This window comes from Xyrauchen texanus, chromosome 25 (genome assembly GCF_025860055.1).
Source record: "Xyrauchen texanus isolate HMW12.3.18 chromosome 25, RBS_HiC_50CHRs, whole genome shotgun sequence".
In the NCBI taxonomy this organism is placed as follows: domain Eukaryota; kingdom Metazoa; phylum Chordata; class Actinopteri; order Cypriniformes; family Catostomidae; genus Xyrauchen; species Xyrauchen texanus.
Genome location: NC_068300.1, coordinates 21227617 through 21251555, shown reverse-complemented (window position 1 = coordinate 21251555; position 23939 = coordinate 21227617). Strand labels below are relative to the sequence as shown.

Genomic DNA, 23939 nt, shown 5'->3' with positions numbered 1-23939 from the left:
AAATGCACAAAATAGGGGATCAAATTATAGTACCAAACCAAATCATACAATAAAAAATGCTGAGAGAATAAAGGCTGCATTCATACACCTCTGTTAATATATTCACAAATCAGTTGGCTTGTTTGATTTTGGCTGTCATGATTCTATAAAGCTCAACCTGGTGGCTGGACCCGTCTGAGAGAAAAGGATGAATGCCGACAGGGGAAATGAACAGAATACAGAAGGACAGAGGGTAGCCACTCATCAGTCATGGAGTGAGGCAAGCAATATCATTGTGACATTTCACACATACGTATTCACCCTTTGATTCAGACACTCCACATGGGAACTGCAAATTGAGTTTGCTAGGGAGATAAAACTATTCCAAACTGATCAGGGGTTTCAATCAGATTTCAAATGAACAGCAATTTCACTTTTTGTCATTAAGTTTTTGCTGATTGCACAAAAGAGTATGGAGTCAGAGAAAACAATCAAGGGAATTGAAGGATCTTTTTTAACCCTCCTGTTACGTTTGGGTAATGTTTAACCTGTTTAAGAGTTGAAACAGTGAACAATTACTCTTAATCGTGTATATGGTCAAAATGCCTTTGGATTCTCCACATTCAAGGGTGTAGATTTGGTTTGAAAGTTGGTAGGGGCATTGCAAGGAATCTAATATTTAAATTGTTGGTATTAAGTAAATATGAGAACGTTAGTCTGGTAATATAGTCTCATTTTACCATTTCTCTAACCTACCACAATATATTAGCCTGTTGCCCCCCTTTTTTATCTCTCTTAATAATTGTTATGATTGTTGACGAAGGCAGAGGCAGACGAGAAGGTTGGATCTACGTGCGGATTTATTGAAAAAACGTGAAGACAGACAAAACAGGAACAAAGGAAATAACCATGATGGGTAAACCGAAACTGAAACACGAAAACACTGGAGGAACAATGATCACGGGAAGGCATGAGAGCTAACATAGAAACATCAGCGACATCACAACAGTTGAGACAGAGTAGACCTTCCAGAAACATCAAAACAGTGGGAACAACGAACGACAAGGGAATGGAGGAACAGCAGGGTTTAAATACACAAGGACAGGATGATTACAAACGATAAACAGGTGCGAACAATGACAGACTGGAACATGGTGACGGTGACACGGAAAACACGGGGCAGACAACCAGGGATCGTAACAATAATAAACAGGTTTAGAACTGACCACTATAGGGCTGCAAGATATGAAGGAACATTTTTATATGTATACTTTATGTTTTATATTTATACTCACTCACATAATCTTATTGCTATCCAAAATCAGTTATTTGTGCAGTTATACTAGCATTTTAAAATACTGCACCTCTAATCCACCCCATTGCCTAGACAGTTGTTCAACCTAAGATACAAATGGAAATTCACCCTTGCAATCTCCAGAAAATGACTTTTTAAAAAATCCTTTAAAAAAGTTCACAAAAAAATAAACAGAACATTATCACATACCATTACTTAGAGGAGGGGATTATCTTTCAAACACACCAAGTAATCTGTATCTAAAGATAATCTACACAAAACATGAAGTGGTGATAGTCCTCCATATTTGGGCAGAGAGTTATGTGGTCAGTCACTCTAATGACATATGACACTAATCAATGATAGAAGATGGCGCCAGTTACATGATACAGACTCAATGATGACTCAAATGTGTCAGAATGAAACTCATTCTGTGAAATCTCATCAATAAAATCATGTCTGCATGCGCTGCAAACCTTTAGTCATTGTTGAGTTTGCATGTGTAATTAGTTTGTTTGAAAAATAATTATGTTTTATTTGTTTGGAGACATTTTTGGACACTAGGATAAATAATTAGTTTAATGCTATATATTTTGATTGCTTTGTCATACCAACACAAATTTTTACTCAGTTACAGGTGATATGATTGGGAACAAAACAAAAGCAGAGCCACCTTATTGTATATATACACCCTGAGGTATATAATAATTTTGGCGCATTTTTTTTAAATTTTAAAGCAGTTTCTTATGCTGAGAGTCTCAGAATTTATCATAAACTATATCATAAAAAAAAAGAAAAGTTTTCTTTAAAATTATACCAAACACTCATCATGATACCAAACGCATTTTACTTTAGGTATGCTACTGAAACTGGACTTCTTTAAAAACACCCTTGGAGCTTAAAGCGTTAATAAATGAATATGTGGGGGCCTGGGTAGCTCAGCAAGTAAAGATGCAAGTTCGAATCCAGGGCGTGCTGAGTGATTCCAGTCAGGCTTCCTGTGAAACCAGTTGGCCGGTTGCTAGGGTGGGTAGAGTCACGTTGGCTTAACCTCCTCCTGGTCGCTATAATGTGGTTCTTGCTCTAAATGGGGCGCATGGTGAGTTGTGCGTGGATGCCGCGGAGAATAGCTGGAACCTCCACACGTGCTCGGTCTCTGCGGTAATGCGCTCAACAAACCACGTGATAAGATGCGCAGATTGACTGTCTCAGACTCGGAGGCATAGTGACTCGACCCGGATTGAGTCGAGTCACTATGCCACCACGAGGACCTAGAGCACATTGGGAATTGGGCATGCCAATCTGGGGAGAAAATCCAAAAAACAATAAAAAAAATTAATGAATATGTAAAAGTAATGTATTGCATTTTTATGGTACGTATGTTTGTAGTAATCCAAAGTCAGGGGATTTTGGTTGGTTTCTTGGGTATTGCTAAGTGGTTGCTATGGTATTACTAAATGGTTGTAAGATGGATACAGTTGTTAGGAATTTTCGTTCAAAGCATAAGGGTTAAAATCAAAGCACATTAAAATAGTTTTTAAGTCGATATGACAGAGTGATCCATTACTTTGTATTTTATACATAGTGTAGAGACAACAATATTCATGGACCATATCACTTTTAAAAATTAAAACAACATCCTAAGTGTGCCTTCAGCTAAATTAGTGAGTTGTATGAACATGTTCAGGAATAAAGGTTTTTAAATGCTATTTCACGTCCCTGATTTCTTCTGTGTATGGATATTAAGGGCTTCACTGATATGAAAAATGCATCCTGTTATTTGTTAGAAAATATTAATTTATCCTCTGAGTTAGTGCATATTATCATTCAGTAATATGTTTTAATTATGTGTAATAGCTTAATGTATTCCCCATGGGCAAACTGTCACATAGTCAAAATTATAGTATTATTTGCACAGTAGCACCATATCATTTTAGAGACTAACTCGTAGAAAATGAATGATTGTGTGAGACAGCGATTCAAGTAAATGATTCTGTGTATGCAATTGTGTGTCTGTGTTATGCCTGATTGCTTTCACCTTAAAAGAAGGTTAATGCAATATGAATCTGCTCAAACAGGGAAAATATGGGGGTAGTCACATTCTAAAATATGCGATGGATAACAAAATCTGGGTACACTTTATAATTCATGTTGCTCTTTTCACCTGTAAGGAAATTTAGTCAGTGCTCATTACAGCAGGTGAGTGTTACAAGTAAACAGAGGACAATTCTTAAGGTCAGCCGGTTTTTATCACTTTCAAGCAGCAAAAATTTTTTTCTTAGCAGCAAAAATCCACAACGTATCACACCTAATTTTATTAACCACCTAATTAAAAGTTCCAAAAGGCCACAAAAACTGAATGACATTTGCAAGATCAAAATTAATTTCAAAGAAAACAAACTGGGAAAATTCAATCTCACATTGTTTAAATCCAGTGCATGCCCAGAGGCAAAGCAGGAGAGGACGTGCACCATAAATAAGTTAAAGCTTAATTTTTTTCCATTCATGCTATGTCTGGTAATGCTAGGGGTGGTAGCAGATTGGGAGTTGAAACTGACCTCAATGGTCTTTCATGGGGAATGAGTCAACAGGCTGAATGGTGAGCTCTCTCTAAACTTTGTATTTTAGTTTTGTAAAAGAAGGATAAAGAACATTGAAATTAGTTTGAAATTATATTAAATGATTTGAAATATTCCAGGCCTTCCTGTTAACTTTGTGTTTTGTCATTGTATATATGTAATAAAAAATATTTAGCAAGCAAGTTGTAAAATTTTAGACAATGGAGCAGATTTGCGTTGATGTAGACCGTCCTGAAAAAAATGAAGAACAGTGCATACATCAAAATAAAACAGACCCCGGTAGTGCAGAGGAAAAGCTAATCACCTCTAATGAACACTCACGGAAACCATGGAAACATGCCCGGTCACGGATCAGAGGTTAGATCTTATGAAGTCATCTAGTTGTAGTTCCACTGCTGTGCTTAGCATTCACTCTTGAATCAACTCAAAACGTCATCATTCCAAACAACTGTACATAATGTGTATTGCATTTGATCAGAGTGTATGCTGTATGTGAAGAAGGCTATGGTCTCTTTGGGTGGCATGGAGTGGTATTGCTATGCCCTGTTAGGGATCCTCACCGCTCTAATGAGCTTCTTCATGGACATGACGGTGGCCAAGTTACTCAACGGTGAGTGGTTCCACAATGTCACTCAAGAAAAGTTCAGTGTAAAATTGGACATAATGAGAAATAACTAATTTACATCAGTTATTCTCTCCTATTAGCTTACAAATGGCTGTACGATGGTCTTAAGGGTCACCGTTTGCTGCAGTTCCTATGCTGGGTGCTTTACCCAGCCTGTGTCTGTGCCCTGTCCACCAGCTTCTCCCACAGCATCTGCCCGTCCTCTGCAGGTCAAACAGTAACTCACCACACCAGTATATTCAAAAATCCAGAATGCTGATATAAAATAAGATCAAGAATTTCTATCAGAGACCATGTTTAAATGCCTAATGTCTAAACCTTTTCTGATTAAAGAAATATTCCAGGTGCAGTACAAGTTCAGATCAGTTGACAGCATTTGTGGAAATGAGTATGCAATTTAGAGGCGTAACTCCAAATGAGCATTATAAAGGGTGGTTTAGATGCAAATAAATCAAATTGCACCCGCAAAGTGATCCATCAAGCCTGAAAGTCCTTTCAGAATCGGAAACTACAAGAGCCAATTAACACGAATGAAAGGCAGGAATTAATCTGATTTGCACTGTGCATCATGCTGTCATTGTGACAAAAAGGAGGCTTTGAGAACAGATAATATGTAGAACACCCTTTATTGACACATTAATGTGAAATTAATACTCATGAAAAAAAAATGTATTTGATTATTTTAAAGCTCGACATCATAACTACTAACCATTTATGTAGTAATTTAATGTTTTAAACATTGTTTTTAACTGCCGATATATTACGAAATAGTGATGGTTCTTTCCAGAAGGCAGGCCGATACGCACCTGTATGCCGAAAAGATTTCGTCTTGATCCTGTGAAATGAACCCTCTTACTTAGTACATTATAAAAATATTCATTAAACTTTGCAGTTCAATTGCTATTTATTTAACACATACTGTATAATAGTCAACACAACTAAAACTGAAGTAAACTTTAAAGTAAAAGATCAAGATTAATCATAAAATCTATTCTTTTACCTAATTAGACCTACTTGTCATTTTCATGTTCATGTAAAAATGGTCAGTGACAGAGATGGTTGCATTTTGTTTTTACATTGATATAATAAAACATGGAGAAAAATCTTTAAAGAAAAATTGAGAATTGTTTGAGAAGACATTCTACCCTTTCTAAACCCTCAGGTTCTGGTGTACCTGAGGTTAGGTCTATTCTTCTAGGGATGGACATGCCAGATTACCTGTCCCTCTCTAATCTGTTTGCTAAACTGGTTGGCCTGATATGCACACTAGCTTCCGGCAGCACAGTGTTTCTTGGCAAAGTGGTAAGCAGCACCTATTTTAGATGCAAATGAGGGCATGCAGCTGTATAGGTAAATTAACATCTGAATAGTTTGAACTTTTGGAATAAAACCTGTAATTTCAATAGGGTCCATTTATCCATTTATCTACCATGGTGGGTGCATTCATGAATCGTCTGCATGCTTCCTGTAGTGGTGGAAAGCAGGTAACTAAAATGCACTGTAATAAACAAACCATGCAACCTACTATAATTTTACAATACAAGAACCGGCATTTGTGTTTCATAGAGAGTGGCTAAAGGAGAAATGCTGGTTGTGGCAGCAGCAGTGGGCGTCGCAAGCTGTTTTGGGGCTCCAGTTAGTGGTGAGTTGACACCAACATGATATCATTTAGTCCTTGAATATATACAGTGGCTACATAACTGAAATCCAATTCATCACTCAATCATTATTTCTCTAGCCACATTCACGCAGCTGCTAGATATGTTTCCAATTCTGCAAAATCCAGTTCTGTACTCACTGTCCACTAAAGCTAAATACAGTTGTCAGTCCTCTTCTCATTAATTAATCATGCTCTGTACACACTGAGTTTGCATTCTACATCTGAAATAACCCAAAATATTCAGGTAATGACATCCATATTTACATCGTTGTTAATGACACAGTGAGTAGATCTCTCTATGCCTGTCTTGTATCTTTATGACGCTTTTTCTTTCATAGGTGTTCTGTTCAGTATAGAGGTGTTAGGGACTCATTATTCAGTCAGAGATTACTGTCCCTGCTTCTTTGCAGCAGCTTGTGGATCAATTACCTTCAGGCTGCTGTCTGTTTGTAGTAGGGATCAAGGTGAGAGCATTTACACTACCTACAGCGCCCCCTGATGTATGGTACCAGTTTCCTCATAGAAACCTCCTTTATAACACTGCTGTCAGATGGGCTCATGAGATTCTATGAATTGAGGCATTATTGAATTTAGATATGATTGAACTGAGAGTAGCGCAACACTTTATTGTATTCTATTTTCATTCAAGAGCCAGAAAAAGGAAGGATATTTAAGAGAGATGATTAAATATTTATTTGAGCTATGTCCACAGAAACCATCCAGGCCCTGTTTAAAACCAGCTATCCTGCAGAGGTGCCTTTCCAGCCATTTGAAGTATTCATTTTTGCACTGCTTGGGTAAGCCATCAAATTAAGTCCCTAGTATTCAGCGTGATTATGTGGCTGTCCACCAATCCATTCAATATGAACATACAGTGGGGTCCAAAAGTCTGAAACCACATTGAAAAAATAGGATTCAAAATATAATTTAAATATAATAATAAGCAGAATATTTTAGGATACTTTAAACAAAGAAACGTTATGATGGAAAATTAAGATCTCTAATTAAATAAGCAAATTTGTGACATTGACCATGTTAGGTCAAATTTCCTTTCTTTCAATTAAGCAAACAAGATGCTCTTTGGATCACCACATGCTTGGATAACATTACACATTAAAACATTTTAATTCATGTATAGTTTTTTCATTTCAACTTTTCACTCAAACTGCTATGCATGTACTATTATATGTAATTAAAAAATTGCATTCAGTAGAAAAAAATTGGCAAATAAAAGCATTTTCAGTTGTGGTCACAGATATTTGGACGCTTCTACACGCACATCTTCTGTTGTCTTTGCATCGCATTGTTAGTCTGTTCAAATAATCAATAATAATTATGCGATTGAGCATTATTAAAGGGATAATTCACCCAAAAATGAAAATTCTATCATCATTTACTCTATCATCATGCCAAGTGTGTATGACATTCTTTCTTTTGCTGAACAGAAACAAATATTTTTAGGAATGGTCTATTCAATAAAAGTGAATGGTGGCCATAACTTTGAAGCTAAAAAAAAGAATATAAAAGTAATCTATAAGACTTCAGTGGTTAAATCTACAGTTGAAGCCAGAAGTTTACATACACTTAGGTTGAAGTCATTAAATAATTTTTTTAACCAATATTAGCAATCTATAGTTTTGGCAAGTCGTTTAGGACATCTACTTTGTGCATGACAGAAGGACATTTTCCAAAAATTGTTTCACTGGTAATTGACTATATCACAATTCCAGTGGGTCAAATGTTTACATGCAATAAGTTCCCCTTCTGTCGATCTCTCCACTTTGTGTCAGAGAAGCGACACTAGGGGTCTCTCTTGAGCGCCGATATCCACCTCTGATCTATGAAAAAAGGCCAATGAGAGTTGGCAGCCAGTATTTGCATGTCCAGCCCCCGGACATACGGGTATTTAAGCGGCGCAAATACGGGAGTTCATTCAGAAAATTTCTTCGGAGCCGATGGTCTGTCTGCAGTTTGCTGCGAGTTACACACCACTATAAACGTTCCTGTTTCCTCTGACGATCTGCATGCTGTTGGATCTTGACGGCGCACAACAGCGGCTTTCTCCTTCACATTGCACGGCGTGCATTGTTGCCCCTGAGCGCTTCGACAGCGCAGACACACACACACACTGTGTATTAAAAGAGTAAATTTCTATTAAAAGAGTAATTTCTCTAAAAGAGCAAACACAGCGGCGTTGAACGTCCTTTTAAGGACGCGTCTTTTTCAAGATGCCTTTCCGCCCCTGTGTCGTTCCTGGATGCGGTAGTGTGCTTTCCGCTTCAGACGGCCACAGGCGCTGTCTCGTGTGTTTGGGCCGCGATCACACCGAGGCGGCGTTTGTGGATGGTTCATGTTCTCACTGCGAGAACATGACCATGACCACGTTGCGGTCGCGGCTTGCTTTCAACCACCGAAGCGGATGAGCTCGCCGCTGCATCGGAGAGTGCGGCGTCTGATGCCGAGGACTCCCCTGGACTGCCGCCTTCGGGCCAGCAGGCCCAGGCTGAGGCCAACGCTCAGATGTCCGACATGCTTGCCCGGGCCGCCATGAGCGTGGGGTTGGATTGAAACCCTCCATCCTCCCCACAGCCTTCACGGTTGGTTGATTGGTTCCTGGGGGCGGAGCGCCGTTCGCGGCCTCGCATCCCCCCGGTTCCTTTCTTCCCGGAGGTGCATGATGAGCTGACGTCTACGTGGAGAGCCCCGCTCTCCGCTCGTCTAGGTGCCACCCGCTCCACTCTCACCACCCTCGACGGCGGAGAGCGCCACGGATACGGGGCGATTCCCCAGGTCGATAGGGCAGTTGCGTACCATCTATGCCCCGGTAGCCCTACCGCCTGGCGGGGCCGCCCCGTACTCCCATCCAAGCCCTGTAGGACAACATCCTCGCTCAACGCGAAGGCCTACAGTGCGGCTGGATGCGCTGCCTCCGCCCTGCATGCGATGGCCCTCCTGCAAGTCCACCAGGCCAAAGCACTCAACATGCACGGGGGTGGACCTGATCCTGATGTGCTGCAGGAACTGTGCTCAGCGACTGACCTCGCCTTGAGAGCGACGAAGGCCACAGCGCAGGCACTCGGACAGGCGATGGCCACCCTAGTGGTCCAGGAACGCCATCTTTGGCTCAATCTGGTCGAGATGTGTGAGGCTGATAAGAACCGCTTCCTGGGCGCACCTGCCTCCCAGATTGGCCTTTTCGGCGACACTGTCGAGGACTTCGCCCAACAGTTCTCCACGGTGGAGAAGCAGACGGAGGCCATCTCTCACATGATGCCCCGCCGCAGACCTGCCGCTACGGGCCCTGCCTCGTCTGCCCGCCGAGGGCGTCCCCCTGCGAAGAAACCAGCTCCTGCTCAGCCTCAACCCGGGCCCAGCTCTCAGCCCCAGCGTCGAGCACCCCGCAGGCGGCGCACGCCCCCTGTCTCACGAACCCCTCCAGGACCCGGAAGGCTCCCAAGCGTTCCTGAGACAGCCGACCCAGAGCCGAAGATGTTAGCTCCGGAGGTGGTAAGACCGCTCCGTCCGCCGGTGGAGGGCCGGGAAGAGAATCCTTTGTTTTTTCATGTTTCCACACCCCCTGACGGGGGCTGTGGTACCCACATTCTCATTAACAGAGCTATTTCCTTTGCCTCTGGGTCACCTGGCCCACAAATGCCGTTCTCACGGCAATCTGCTTTCAGATTACGACAGTCCCGGTACACCGGACGCGGCGATCCCGCCTTCCGCCTGCCCATGACTGTCCCCCGGCCGGCTGGTTCAGACGAGTCCAGAGGACGCCAACATCAGACCTCCTCCTCAGTCACGAACCCGCCCCCTGCCGGGTGCGCGGAGCAAGGTAAGTGCTTTGAGTCTATTCACAGCACCTCAGCCTCGGGCTGCAACGAAGCCGCCCGATGCTGCATTACCTGTTCCACCCCGCTGCGAGGCCCCGCCGGGTACGTCCAAAATACTCGTCCCTTTGGTGCCCCTAGCGCAGAGCTGGGAAGCGAGGCTTTCGCTCCCCAATTCATCACGCTGGCTGCACCGGACCATTCGACTCGGTTACGCAATTCAGTTTGCCCGGCTCCCACCCCTCTTAGCCAAGGGCGCGGTAGAGCCCGTCCCTCCAACCGAAATGAGGAAGGGTTTCTACAGCCCTTACTTCATTGTACCCAAGAAAGGCGGCGGCTTACGACCAATCCTGGACTGGCGAGTTTTCAATCGGGCCTTGTTAAAACTCTCGTTCAAAATGCTCACGCAGAGAAATATTCTGGCTGGCGTTCAGCATCTAGATTGGTTCGCAGCGGTAGACCTGAAGGACGCGTACTTCCACGTCTCAATTCTGCCACGACACCGACCCTTCTTACGGTTCGCGTTCGACGGCCAGGCATTTCAGTACAAAGTCCTCCCCTTCGGCCTGTCTCTGTCCCCTCGCGTCTTCACGAAGGTCGCAGAGGCGGCCCTTGCCCCGCTACAAGTAGCCGGCATCCGCAGAGACCAGGTGCTCCGGCACCTCAGCCGTTTGGGGCTTCAGGTCAACTGGGAAAAGAGCAAGCTCACTCCGGTTCAGAGCATCTCTTTTCTCGGGTTGGAGTTAGACTGAGTCTCAATGACAGCACTTCTCACGAGCGAGCGTGCTCAGTCGGTGCTGGACTGCCTCACTTCCCTCAAGCCAGGCACAGTGGTCCCTCTAAAACTTTTTCAGAGGCTCCTGGGGCATACGGCATCCTCCGCAGCGGCCGCGCCACTGGGGTTGATGCATATGAGACCACTCCAGCACTGGCTCCAGACTCGAGTCCCGAGACAAGCATGGCACCACGGCACGCATCGGGTAAGGATCACCCCCGCCTGCCTCAAAACACTCCAACCCTGGACAGACCTCTGCTTTTTACGGGCAGGAGTGCCCCTGCAGCAGGTGTCCCGACGCGTTCTGGTCACAACCGACGCCTCCCGGTCTGGGTGGGGTGCTATGTATAGGGGCCATTGGAAAGGGGCCCTGCTGCGTTGGCACATCAATTGCCTGGAGTTGCTGACAATCTTTCTTGCTCTCAGGAAGTTCCTCCCGTTTGTTCGGGACAAACATGTCCTCGTGAGATCGGACAGCACCACGGTTGTGGCATACATAAATCGCCAAGGCGGCATACACTCCCGCCACACGTCACAACTCGCCCGCTGTCTCCTCCTATGGAGCCAGCAGCGACTCAAGTCGCTGCGTGCCACTCACATCCCCGGCAAGCTCAACGTCGTAGCGGACGCGCTATCACGACAACGCCTGCCCGGCGGGGAGTGGAGGCTTCACCCCCAGTCGGTCCAGCTGATTTGGGAACGGTTTGGCAAGGCCCAGGTAGACCTGTTCGCCGCCCAGGAAACCTCCCACTGCCCGCTCTGGTACGCCCTAACAGAGGCTTCCCTCGGGACAGACGCGCTGGCACACAGCTGGCACACAAGTACGCATTTCCCCCAGTGAGCCTTCTTGCACCGGTGCTGTGCAAGGTCAGGGAGGACGAGGAGCAAGTCACGTTGGTGGCCCCCTACTGGCCCACTCGGACTTGGTTCTCGGAACTCAGGCTCCTCGCGACAGCTCCTCCCTGGCGAATTCCCCTGAGAAAGGACCTCCTCTCTCAGGGATGGGGCACGCTCTGGCACCCGCGCCCAGACCTCTGGAACCTCCACGTCTGGTCCCTGGATGGGACGCGGAAGAGCTAGCCGGCTTACCGGCGACCGTTGTGAATACCATCAACCAAGCCAGAGCCCCCTCTACCAGGCAACTTTACGCCCTAAAGTGGCGCTTGTTCGCAGATTGGTGTTCTTCCCGAGCCAAAGACCCGCAGAGATGCGTGATTAGGTCAGTGCTTCTGTTCCTACAGGAGAGGCTGGACAGGAGGCTGTCCCCGTCCACCCTCAAGGTGTATGTTGCTGCTATCGCCGCCCACCACGATCCTGTAGAAGGCAAGTCTTTGGGTAAGCACGACCTGATCCTCAGGTTCCTGAGAGGCGCCCGGAGGTTGAATCCCTCCCGGCCAGGCCTAGTTCCCTCCTGGGATCTCTCGGTAGTCTTGGCAGGACTCCAGAGACCTCCCTTCGAGCCGCTCGAATCAGTTGGACTCAGGGCCCTCTCTCTTAAGACGGCCCTGCTGATCGCGCTCGCCTCCATTAAGAGGGTCGGGAACCTGCAAGCGTTCTCTGTCAGCGACACTTGCCTGGAGTTCGGTCCGGCAGATACGTCTGTGATCCTAAGACCGCGACCGGGCTATGTGCCCAAGGTTCCTACCACACCATTCCGAGATCAGGTAGTGAACCTGCAAGCGCTGCCCCGGGAGGAGGCAGACCCAGCCCTTTCGTTGCTGTGTCCAGTGCGCACCTTGCGCATTTACCTGGACCGCACACAGAGCACCAGACGCTCTGAGCAGCTCTTTGTCTGCTTTGGGGGACGGCAGAAAGGGAATGCCGTCTCCAAACAGAGGCTCGCCCACTGGGTTGTCGACGCCATCACACTGGCTTATCACACCCAGGCCGTGCCCCTACCCTTACGGGTCCGAGCTCACTCAACAAGGGGTGTTGCGTCCTCATGGGCACTGGCCAAGGGCACCTCCCTAGCAGACATTTGTAGAGCCGCAGGTTGGGCAACACCCAACACCTTCGCAAGGTTTTACAACCTCTGCGTTGAGTCGGTTGCGTCTCGTGTTTTCTCAGGTCCGAGCTCGTAGAACTCGGTAACACGTAGACCGACCGGCCGGGTGGATCGCTTGCGCCCAGCGCCCTTTTCCTGACGTCAAGGTAAAGTAGTGCGCCTTCTTCCCAGGGCGCCCCACTCCGAGTCGGGACCCTGGTCGATTCCTCCCCAGCCCTCCGGGTCCGCGGTTCAGCGGAGGAACTCGCCGACCCAAGCCACTGCGGGTATCCTGATGGCTACCCTGTACTGGTATAGGTGCTCCACAGGTAAAATAGAAGGCCTCCTGCGCGGACGCCCCCTGTGCGTATTTCCACGGTTCTGTCCCCTTACGAGCGGACCCCCGTGTCTCCCTTAGGCAGTTACAGCTGCCCCGGTCGCCGTGCTGTAGCAACTCCCCCCTTCGAGGCTGGGATCTACCACCGCACCATACTTTCCACACGAGCCCTAAGACGGCCGTGTGACGTGTCTACCACTTTTCCTCCCCAAGAAAAAGGGCAGGTGTGGTCTCCGCAGGGTCTGGTAAGACCCCCTTCCCTATATGCGTGTAAGGGCCCCGGCCGTGATTGCTCTATGCGAGAAACATAGAGAGAAAAGAGGCCCAGCCAGGCTGGCCCGTTCCCATGTTGGCAAACATCGCCTTGTTCCCCTCCCAGGGTAACTAGAAGGATCCCGATGTTCGTATGGGGCATTGGGGAAGGGTACGTGCAGCCGGGTACAGACGATGCGTGGCACTGGATGAATCCCTGCCCGCCTCTGTATCGGCAGTTCACGTACACGGTTCAGCACATGGCAAGATTGGAATGGGTCCCCTAGTGTCGCTTCTCCGACACAACGTGGAGAGAGCGACAGAAGGGGAACGTTTGGTTACGTATGTAACCTCCGTTCCCCGAGGGAGGAACGACACGTTGTGTCTTTCCTCCGCCATGTCACTGAACCGAGCCACTGTTGTGGCCGGACCATTTCCGGCTCCTCAGAAAAATCCTGAATGAACTCCCGTATTTGCGCCGCTTAAATACCCGTATGTCCGGGGGCGGGACATGCAAATACTGGCTGCCAACTCTCATTGGCCTTTTTTCATAGATCAGAGGTGAATATCGGCGCTCAAGAGAGACCCCTAGTGTCGCTTCTCCGACACAACGTGTCGTTCCCTCCCTCGGGGAACGGAGGTTACATACGTAACCAAACGTTAACTGTGCCTTTAAGCAGTTTGGAAAATACTAGAAAATGGTGTCAAGCCTAATTTAATAGGCTAATTGTACCTGTGAATGTATTTTAAGGCCTACCTTCAAACTCAGTGCCTCTTTGCTTGACATCATGGGAAAATTCAAGACCTCAGAAAACAAATTGTGGACCAGCAACGGTGAGTGGTTCCACAATGTCACTCAAGAAAAGTTCTGTGTAGAATTTGACATAATGAGTAATAACTAATTCAAACTATAACTGTAAACAGCCATCGTACAGCCAGGCATTTGGAGCAATTTCCAAATGCCTGAAGGCACCACGTTCATCTGTACAAACAATAGTATGCAAGTATAAACACCATGCAGCCATCATACCGCTCAGGAAGGAGACACATTCTGTCCAAGAGATTAAAACGACTCCTGTATCAACGTCACCTAAAAGGCTGCTCAGCAAGGAAGAAGCCACTGCTCCAAAACCACCATAAAAAAGCCAGATTACAGTTTGCAAGTGCACATGAGGACAAAGAGTTTACTTTTTGCAGAAATGTCCTCTGGCCTGATGAAACAAAATGGCCATAATGACCATCATTATGTTTGTAGGAAAAAGGGTGAGGCTTGCAAGCCGAAGAACACCATCCCTACCGTAAGGCATGCGGGTGGGAGCATCATGTTGTGGGGTTGCTTTGTTGCAGGAAGGACTGGTGCACTTCACAAAATAGATGGCATCACAAGTAGGCAACATCTCAAGACATTAGCCAGGAAGTTAAAGATCGGTCACAAATGTGTCTTCCAAATGGACAGTAACCCCAAACATACCTCCAAATTTGTGGTAAAATGGCTTAAGGACAACAAAGTCAAATTATTGGAGTGACCATCACAAATCCCTGACCTCAATCTGATAGAAAATGTGTGGGCAGAACTGAAAAAGCGTGTGCAAGTAAGGAGGCCTTCAAATCTGACTCAGTTACACCAATTCTGTCTGGAGGAATGGGCCAAAAGTCGAGCAACTTATTGTGAGAAGCTTGTGGAAGAATACCTAAAACATTTGACCCCAGTTTAAATAACTTTAAAGGCAATGCTACCAAATACTAACAAAGTGTATGTAAATGTCTGACCCTCTGGGAATGTGATGAAAGAATTCTAAAGTCTATCTACTATTATTCTGACATTTCACCTTCTTTAAATAAAGTAGTGATCCTAACTGACCTAAGACAAGGAATGTTGTCTAAGAATAAATGTCAGGAATTGTGAAAAACTGAGTTTAAATGTATTTGGCTAAAGTGCATGTAAACTTCTGATTTCAACTGTATATCTTCAGATGCGATATGATAGGTGTGGGTGAGAAACAGATAAATAGTTATATCCTTTTTACTGTAAATTCTCCTCCCTGCCCAGTAGGTGGCAATATACTTGAAGAATGCAAATCGCCTAAAACAAAAGAAGAATAATGTTAAAGTAAAAGGGGTTATTTATAGTAAAAAAAAGTTTTCCTTTTTGTATTAAAAAAGTATAGTTGCTTCAGAAGACATATATTAAACCACTGGAGTTATATGGATTACTTTTATGCTGCCTTTAAGTGATTTTTGGAGCTTCAAAGGTCTGGTCACCATTCACTTGCATTGTATGGATCTACAGAGCTGAAATATTCTTCTAAAAATGTTCATTTGTGTTCAGTGGTAAAAGACAGTCATACGTTTCCTTCTTTCCTCCGATTTAGACTGATCTGCGGGGTTATCAGCTGTTTTTACTTATATTGTCATCGCTGGGCTCTGCGTTTTGTCAAGAAAAACAAACCCATCAGCAGCCTTCTGGCAACAGAGTGAGCTCCAGAAAGATTTATTCCCACCCACAGACTGAAATATAATATTAATATGATTTGTTAGATACCTTTGTTGTTTAATAAGCCAACATACCTGTTAAAGAGAAATATGTGATTTGTGGTGCCTGATAATATTTGATGTAATCTAACCCCATGCTGTTTCACATTTTTATATTTATCTAGAAAGGCACTTTATTCAGCCATTGTGGCATTTCTCCTAGCCTGCTTTACGTTTTATCACTCAGCAGGACGTTTCATAGCTGCTGAGGTGAGAATTGGTTGATTTCATGAATATATATAACAAAATACTGAAATAGAGTTAACCTAAAACATGTTTAATGTGGTAAGATCTAAATTAACTGGTCTAATTCAAGTCAAAAATATGATTAAACATCACTAAATCGTCACTTAAGGTTACATCAACCAAACATTTTAGGGTTAGATCAGGTAGGTAGATCAGGTTATTTATAGTATGAATTGCAGATTACCTATTTTTACAGTGTAAATTAGAACTTAAATGCATGCCGTGTCTTTATTTTAAATTTTACTTTGTTTCCAAAAAGCTCACAATGAAGCAGCTGCTTACTTCCCTGTTAGACAGCACTTCATGGTACACAATTTCCCTGAATGCTACCGGGCTGCCTGAGCCTCAGAACACATTTTGGCAGGCATGGAACCCACCTGGTGGAAGTTACTTCCAAACACTAGGATTTTTTATTCTTACGAAGGTGACATTAAAAGAGTATTAAATAACATTACTTATTGGTTAATAAGCTGCTTGTGCATGTTTTTAAAATGCAAACATTCTCATAACCTGATTTCAAACTGCTCTCTGTAAGGTTGGGCTGTTGGTCGTGGCTTGTACCTTGCCTTTACCTGCTGGCTACTTCATGCCAGTATTTGTTTATGGTATGTAAAATTAGCTCATTATAATGTCAATCTCAGTGAGCATGTACATACACAGCAATACGCTGATACCTACTAAAAATCTGTTTTTGTTTTATTTGACAATGCAAGAAAACCATGTTCATATGAGACTTTAATTAATCGGGTTAAATGATAGTTCACCCAAAAATTTAAATTCTCTCATAATATACTCACCCTCATGCTATCCCAGATGTGTATAACAATCTTTCTTCTGCTGAACACAAACAAACAAAGATTTTAGAAGAATATTTCAGCTCTGTAGGTCCATGTATTGCAAGTGAATGGTGGCCAGAACTTTGAAGCTCAAAAAAACAAATAAAGGCAGCATAAATGTAATCCATAAAACTACAGTGGTTCAAAAGCTATGCAATTGCTTTGGGTGAGAAAAAGATCAATATTTAAATCCTTTTTTTCTATAAATCTCCACTTTCACTTTCATAATGTGAAATTGCCGATTTATAGTAAAAAGGGCTTAAATACTGAACTTTTTCTCATTCACACTTATCAAATCGCTTCTGAAGATATGGATTTAACCACTGGAGTCATATGGATACATTTTATGCTGCCTTTTATTAGATTTTTTGAGCTTCAAAGTCCACCATTCCACCATTCACTATCACTGTATGGACCAATAGAGCTGAGATATCTTTCTAAAAATAATACATTTGTGTTCAGCAGAAGAAAGTCATACTCATCTGGGATGAACACAATAAATTACAAATAGAAAATGATAGAATATAAATACAATTTTAATATACAGTTTACTAAATTTTCTGCTAAAACATACAGCTTTGAAACATGTATTCTTTGTATTGAGCCAAGATATGAGCGTGTTCTGCTTTGATGTCCTATTGGGTTAACCAGTTGTCTGTGGTTTAGGTGCTGCTGTGGGGCGTTTTGTGGGAGAGGGCACTGCCTATCTGTTCTCAGATGGAATCACAGCAAATAGTTTGATAAACCCAGGGGGCTATGCTTTAGCAGGTAAACAAATTGATTAACCTGTCAACTATTGTTGGAGGATTATGAATACTGCAGGCTGACTCTGATGATAAGGGTTGTATCTGTGTATTGGTGGGGCTGTATTCTCGTGTGTGTGTGTGTGTGTGTGTGTGTGTGTGTGTGTGTGTGTAGGAGCAGCAGCCTACTCTGGGGCTGTGACACACACACTGTCTCCTGCCCTATTGGCTCTTGAAATGACCGGGCAGTGCACTCATGCAGTCCCCGCCCTGGTTGCTACGCTGCTGTCCTACGCGGTTGCCCGTGCAAAGCACCGTCCATCTTTCTATGATGGCATATCGCTTATTAAAAAGCTCCCGCACTTGCCATCGCTCATCCGGGCTTGTCCAAAGTGAGTGAACTGTTTTTCTTGCTGCCTTCAGGTTATAATGTGTTGTGACTGTAGATTTAAAATGATAGTTTGCCCAAAAATGAAAACTCTGTTGTAATTTACAAACCCATAAGGCTTTCTTTCATCTGTTGAATACAAAAGACTTGGCAAAATGTTAAGGACTGACAGCTTTTATCACCATTCATCATTGCATCTTTTTTTCATACAATGAAAGTGAATAGTAACTGAGGGTGTTATTTTGCCAAGCATCCCCTTTTGTGTTCCAAGGAAGAAAGGTAGGTATTCAGTTTGGGAACAACATGAGGGCGAGTAAATGAAGACAACATTTTCATTTTTGGGTGAACTATCCCTTTAATTGCTTTTTTGTTTTGTTTTTAGATGACACATCCTTACTGCTTTTTTGTTCCAAATTAAGACCTTGGTGATTCTGAGGGGAGGCATCAAGGCAGTGATGGTTGCACAGTAAATTGTTTTCATCATGAACACTTTCCCACAGGTTGGCCCAAGTTCAGATCAAGCAGTTTGTGATCCCAGCAGGAGCTGTGCTAGAGAAAGCTGAGAGATGGACAAATGTGCAGCAAATCCTAAACACTAGCACAGAGACTGAATTCCCTGTAGTGAACTCTCATGGTGAGGCTTATTGTGATATTAAATGGTTGGGTTAAATAAGGGGTTTGGAGATTGGGGAATCCCAAGATCGTCTGAGGTATTACTCTATGCATATATTTTCTAGAAAACAAACAAAAACATAATCAAATTTAAATTCTAATATTTACAGATATATAGAATATACATACAAAGAACCTTAACTTGCGTATAAGTAATGCTGGTCTTGTGGAATGATCTCTATTTTTAGTGCAAGCAGTCTAGAGTTATAAACGTGTGTAAAAAGTGGTAACCTAGTAAAAATGATTACCTTAAACAGCTATTTCTTTTCAGTCTTGGGTAAATTCCTTTTAAAAGTAATCCACAACAAATTACTAAAGACTTCTTTAAATTGTAATCCAATAACTTTACTGATGAATTAATTGGAAAAGTAATCACATTACTAATTACTTTACTGTCACTTTACTTTTTAAAACACTGTTCCACTCATTGTTTATTGACCTTCAGCTCTTATAGATATCCAAACATATTAACGGAATATATGTTTTTGATGTATTAGTATACAAAAAATAATGCAACAATAGTATTATTTTAGAAATATGTTGAACCCTAGTAATGTACTTAAAATGTATTACAATTAATTAAAAACAAAAATGGTAATCTGATTACAAAATTTGTAAATGTCATTTGTTACACTACTTTTTACTTAAAAGTAATTAGATAACTGTCTGGTAATCAGATTACCCCCAAAACTGTTTCTTTCTGATCTTTTCTGATCTAACCTGTAAAATGTGTTGGTGTATCCTAATGTATTCAGATTGATTCAGTGATGTTAAATTATATTTATTAATTGAAAAAAAAAAAAATTAATTTACATGTAACTAAATTACATCTATCTCTTTGTTCATGGAATTTGTTATGTGCCAATGAAAGTTCAAATCCTGTCCCACTTTATTTTAAAAAAAAAATATTAAACTGTTTCTCACCCACACCTATCATATTGATTCTGAAGACATGGATTTTACCACTGGAGTCATGTGGATTACTACTATGCTGCCTTTTATATGCTTAAAGTTCTGGACACCATTTGCTTGCATTGTTTGGACCTACAGAGCTGAGATATTCTTCTAAAATCTTCTTTGTGTTCAGCAGAAGAAAGAAAGTCATACACATCTAGGATGAGTAAATGATTAATGAGAGAATTTGCACTATGGGTGAACTATCCCTTTAAGTACATAGTAGTTGAAGACACCTAAAGTGGGACTGAAAAAGTGAATATATATGAACTATTGTGCCTATATGCCAGGATACGACAATGACTAGATTATTTTTTAAATGAGTGCACTAACTAAATGTGTCTAGTGGATAAAAAAAGGAACTAGAGCATACAGAGACTAAATTAAATGGAATGGACTAACACATGAATTGCCAATCATTTTTACTTCTTTGAGTCAAAGATTCCCATTGAATGCCAATTTAACCCCTGCTTACATGCCACCAACTGTCACGGTCCTGTCACCTTATCAGGTTGGGATTCTATCTGGCAGGACCATGGCATTATCGTTCCCTGTCTGTAACGTGTTTGTTCTTTGTGTGAGCGTGCGTGAGTTTCTGCCGTGCACTCTCCGGTGACGTCATGGTCCTGTCACCTTGTCAGAATTTGTCTGACGAGGACCGTGGCATCATCGTGCTCTGTTTGTTTTGATCCAAGCGTGTTCAGGTTTTCTTCCTCATGTGTTTCAGGTGCCACTGGCACACAGAATCAGCGTTTCCATGGGAACCCTGATTGTTTGTCATGTTCCAGCCACTTTGTCAGGTTGGGTTTCTGTCTGGCAGGACCATGGCATTATCATCCCCCTTTCTGTCTCATGTTTTGTGTACATTCTTTGTGTGAGAGCACAGGCTCGGTTGTTAGTTACCACCATGCGTGGGTTACCGCCGTGCTTTCTCCTGTGATGTCACGGTCCTGTCACCTTGTCAGATTTTGTCAGACGTGAACCGTGGCATCAACCATGGTGCACGAAACAGACTGTTTCGTGCACCTTCTTTTTGTGAGTAATCGGGTTACCACCATGCGCTCTCCGGTGATTTCATAGTCCTTTCACCTTGTCACGTTGGGGTTTTGTCTGACGAGGTCCGTGGCATCATCATGCTCTGTTTGTTATGTTCCAAGCTTGTTGATGTTTTCTTCCTAGTGTTTCAGGTGCCACTGGCATGTGTAATCTGCATTTCAATGGAACCGTGATTGTTTCCATGGGAAATGCTGATCATGCCAACTTTCAGCTGGTGAGCAGCACCTGTTACTTGTTTGTTCATGCCTTCACTGGATTATTTAATGTTGAATGTAGTTTTTTGTGGTTTGTGATGGGTTTACATTATAGATAGCTGTTTGATGTTGAGTTCTAACCTCAACATTCTCTGCCTAGTTGGCCCTGTCTTGTGTATCTGTTGGTTGCCCACTTGTCGGGTGTGTGGTTGCCTTCCAGTTTACTACATGTCAGCTGGTCATCCACGAAGGATACTTTGTCTCTGCCCGTGTGACAGAAGTGAAGTTGCTTTCCAGTTTGCTGTGTGTCAGATGGTAATCCACAGAGGATACTTTGCCTTTGCCTGTGTGTCGGGTGAAGGATTGCCCCTTGCGTGGCCATGGCGCACACTTCTCATCTTTAATGTACAAGTTAATATAAATAAATCCTTTGAACTGTTCCTCTGCTATTGGTTCTGTTTGTCTCGCTATCACTCGTTACACCAACTTAATGACACAATCTATTTTAGCTCTATGACAATCTCAGCTCTTCAGTTTAATAGTACACCTCAGTGCTTGACAAATGAGGGTGAAAGCAAGTGAAATGTGTATGATAAGTACCAAAGGTCAAATTATTCAGTGATGACTGTAGAAATAGCAGAGAAAGCACTCTTCAAATAATGTTCCAATACAGTACAATGAAAGCAATGATGAATGAAATGAGACTAATTCTAAGGCTTTGGCTTGGCAATGTAATTTTCTTTCTCTCTCCTTGTCTCCTAGAATCCCCCACTCTCCTGGGTACAGTCATCAAAACACAGTTGCAGGTCTTTCTGCAAGAGCATAGAAATGAGGTAATTAAACATATAATGTGTTGAGTCACTGATAGAATATTAATATAATAATAATAATAATAATTATATTTAGTAATAAAAGAAGGATTTGAATAAAGAGTCTGGATTCTCAGCATCACTATATCATTTTCTTGCAGGATTTTAGTAAACAGCTAGAAGATGTATGCTCCATTCGACCTGTTCGGCTACAACTGACTCCTGAAACTACTGTAAAGCAGGTGCAGTATGAGAATATACCAGTGGATTACCATAATTATTACATGACTCTCTGGCAGAGGTGTGTGGGGGGTTGTAAGCTACAGTATGTAATAAGTGGGAAAATGTCGGCTAGTCATTATTGCAATATAAACTTTTTACAAGATCCTTTTTACCCTGCTTGGGTTTATTTTGAAATAATGACTGGTTGGCAGTTCATTCCCATTACTTTGGTTTCCTTCACACAATATACGTATATGACTTTGCACAGGTTTTTCTCTTTGCAGTGAATGTTTGTGTTGTTTTTCAGGCCCATTGTATCATGTGTGTGACGGGCGAGCAGCATTTGTTTGTGACCGAGAGTGGGCGGCTGTGTGGCGTCATCACATGGAAAGAGGTGATAAGAGAAGTCAGCTTGCAAGCACGAACATATGCACACACTCATACATCTATATACAAACCAAATACTGAGAAATACGCTAGTCACACTGACTACATTCATATAACAAAATGCCTGTCCTAATATAACACTTGATTTTTCCCCAGATGAAGAAAATAATCGAAGAGATGGCAAAGGAAATCTGATGCAAGGGGGACAAGATCAGATGGCATTTGAGAACAGACATCAATTTATACTTTCCACTTAAAATCTCTTCATTTTAATAAGCATACTTAATATTTCATCCAATGGTAATGATGCTTGGATCATTACTTGGAGATCAAGTAATAATTATTCATAGTAAAATGATGAGGAGATGAAGGGTAATCTTATTAAATTAAACAGCAATTTAGTAGGGTACAACAAGGTTAAAGGCTCCTCAGTGTAAAGGCCCTTTTGATTTTAATCTCTCCCTAAATATTAAATAGCACCAAACACCACCACATCACTTTCCTGAACATCCGTTTGTCACTAGGCACTGTGAAATTTTCCTATGGTGTGCTGTGCCAGAAGCTTACTTTTTATTTTATTTTTTACCTTTTATGGATTTAATTAAAAACACTTCTTGTCAATTATTTTCTCATAAATTGTGTTGCTCCATCAATATTCAATAACAAATATGTATATTCAACCAAAAATTACATTTCTGTCATTATTCAATTTATTTCCAAACCCATATAATTTTCTTTCTTTTGCAAAACACAAAAGGAGATGTCAGGCAGAATGTTTAGTCTCAGTCACCATTCACTTACATTGTTTGGAAATAATGTGCAATGAAAGTGAATGGTGACTGGAGCTAACATTCTTCCTAACATGTCCTTTTGTGTTCCACTCAAGAAAGAAAGTAATTCAGTTTTGGAACAACTTGACGGGAACTAATGACAGAATTTAAATTTTTTGGTGGAGCTATGTTGCACCCCTCTGTTGTCAGTCTCTATTCAGAAAAAGTCACTGGGATGGTACATTTTATGTATCTCGTTTAGGGTGCATAATTGTACCCTAAGGACCTATTGTGTACCTTTCAATGTACATTTAAATGAACTAAAAAACATACCTTTTTGTGTCCTTTAGAGTACAAATATGTACCCAAAACTTGGGGACCACCCCAGTAACAGACTGATACACGAAACAGTACTTTTTTTTCTGAAAGTGCATGAGCTGTAGGAACTGAACTAAAGATGTTGACTGACTTTGAAACTGACCTGTATAATAGATAATTTACATGTATAGTGTTCAAATGAAATTCAATACATTTGCAATCACAATTATTCAACCCCACTGACATTCTGGTGATGTGAATTAAAACACATCAATTAAAACCTCAGTAAACAGTCAAAGTTTTTAAAACACTTTTGAGTGATTTTGAGAACAAAGAGTTCAGTTTACCCACATTTTAAAACAAAAGATAAAAATGATCTCCATAAATGTCATGTCAAACATATTCAACCCCCTATATTAAGTCATTTGTGGAGCATCCTTTACCCTTAATAGCATCAAATAAATGTTTCAGGTAAGTGTTCTCATGCTTCGGACACC

At 42.6% G+C, this 23939-nt stretch overlaps 1 protein-coding gene across 1 annotated transcript; it reads left to right on the top strand.

The window, feature by feature from the left end:
- The first annotated feature begins 3819 nt into the window (after positions 1 to 3819).
- LOC127618831 (chloride channel protein ClC-Kb-like) lies at positions 3820 to 23919 on the top strand. The gene is made up of 20 exons (XM_052091473.1): positions 3820 to 3872; positions 4050 to 4209; positions 4331 to 4462; positions 4558 to 4686; positions 5640 to 5779; positions 5884 to 5961; positions 6044 to 6119; positions 6476 to 6601; positions 6850 to 6934; positions 15688 to 15789; positions 15973 to 16057; positions 16353 to 16517; positions 16629 to 16698; positions 17596 to 17697; positions 17848 to 18064; positions 18561 to 18694; positions 21699 to 21769; positions 21907 to 21987; positions 22275 to 22361; positions 22511 to 23919. Exons 1-20 carry the CDS (start codon positions 3870 to 3872, stop codon positions 22547 to 22549), a joined length of 2082 nt encoding a protein of 693 aa, XP_051947433.1. The 5' UTR covers positions 3820 to 3869; the 3' UTR covers positions 22550 to 23919.
- The last annotated feature ends 20 nt before the right edge of the window (positions 23920 to 23939 follow it).

Coding starts and splice junctions, on each gene's coding strand:
- LOC127618831 (XM_052091473.1), top strand. Junction 4,210..4,330: donor TGCCCGGTCACGGATCAGAG/GTTAGATCTTAT, acceptor GCATTTGATCAG/AGTGTATGCTGTATGTGAAG. Junction 22,362..22,510: donor GCGTCATCACATGGAAAGAG/GTGATAAGAGAA, acceptor ATTTTTCCCCAG/ATGAAGAAAATAATCGAAGA.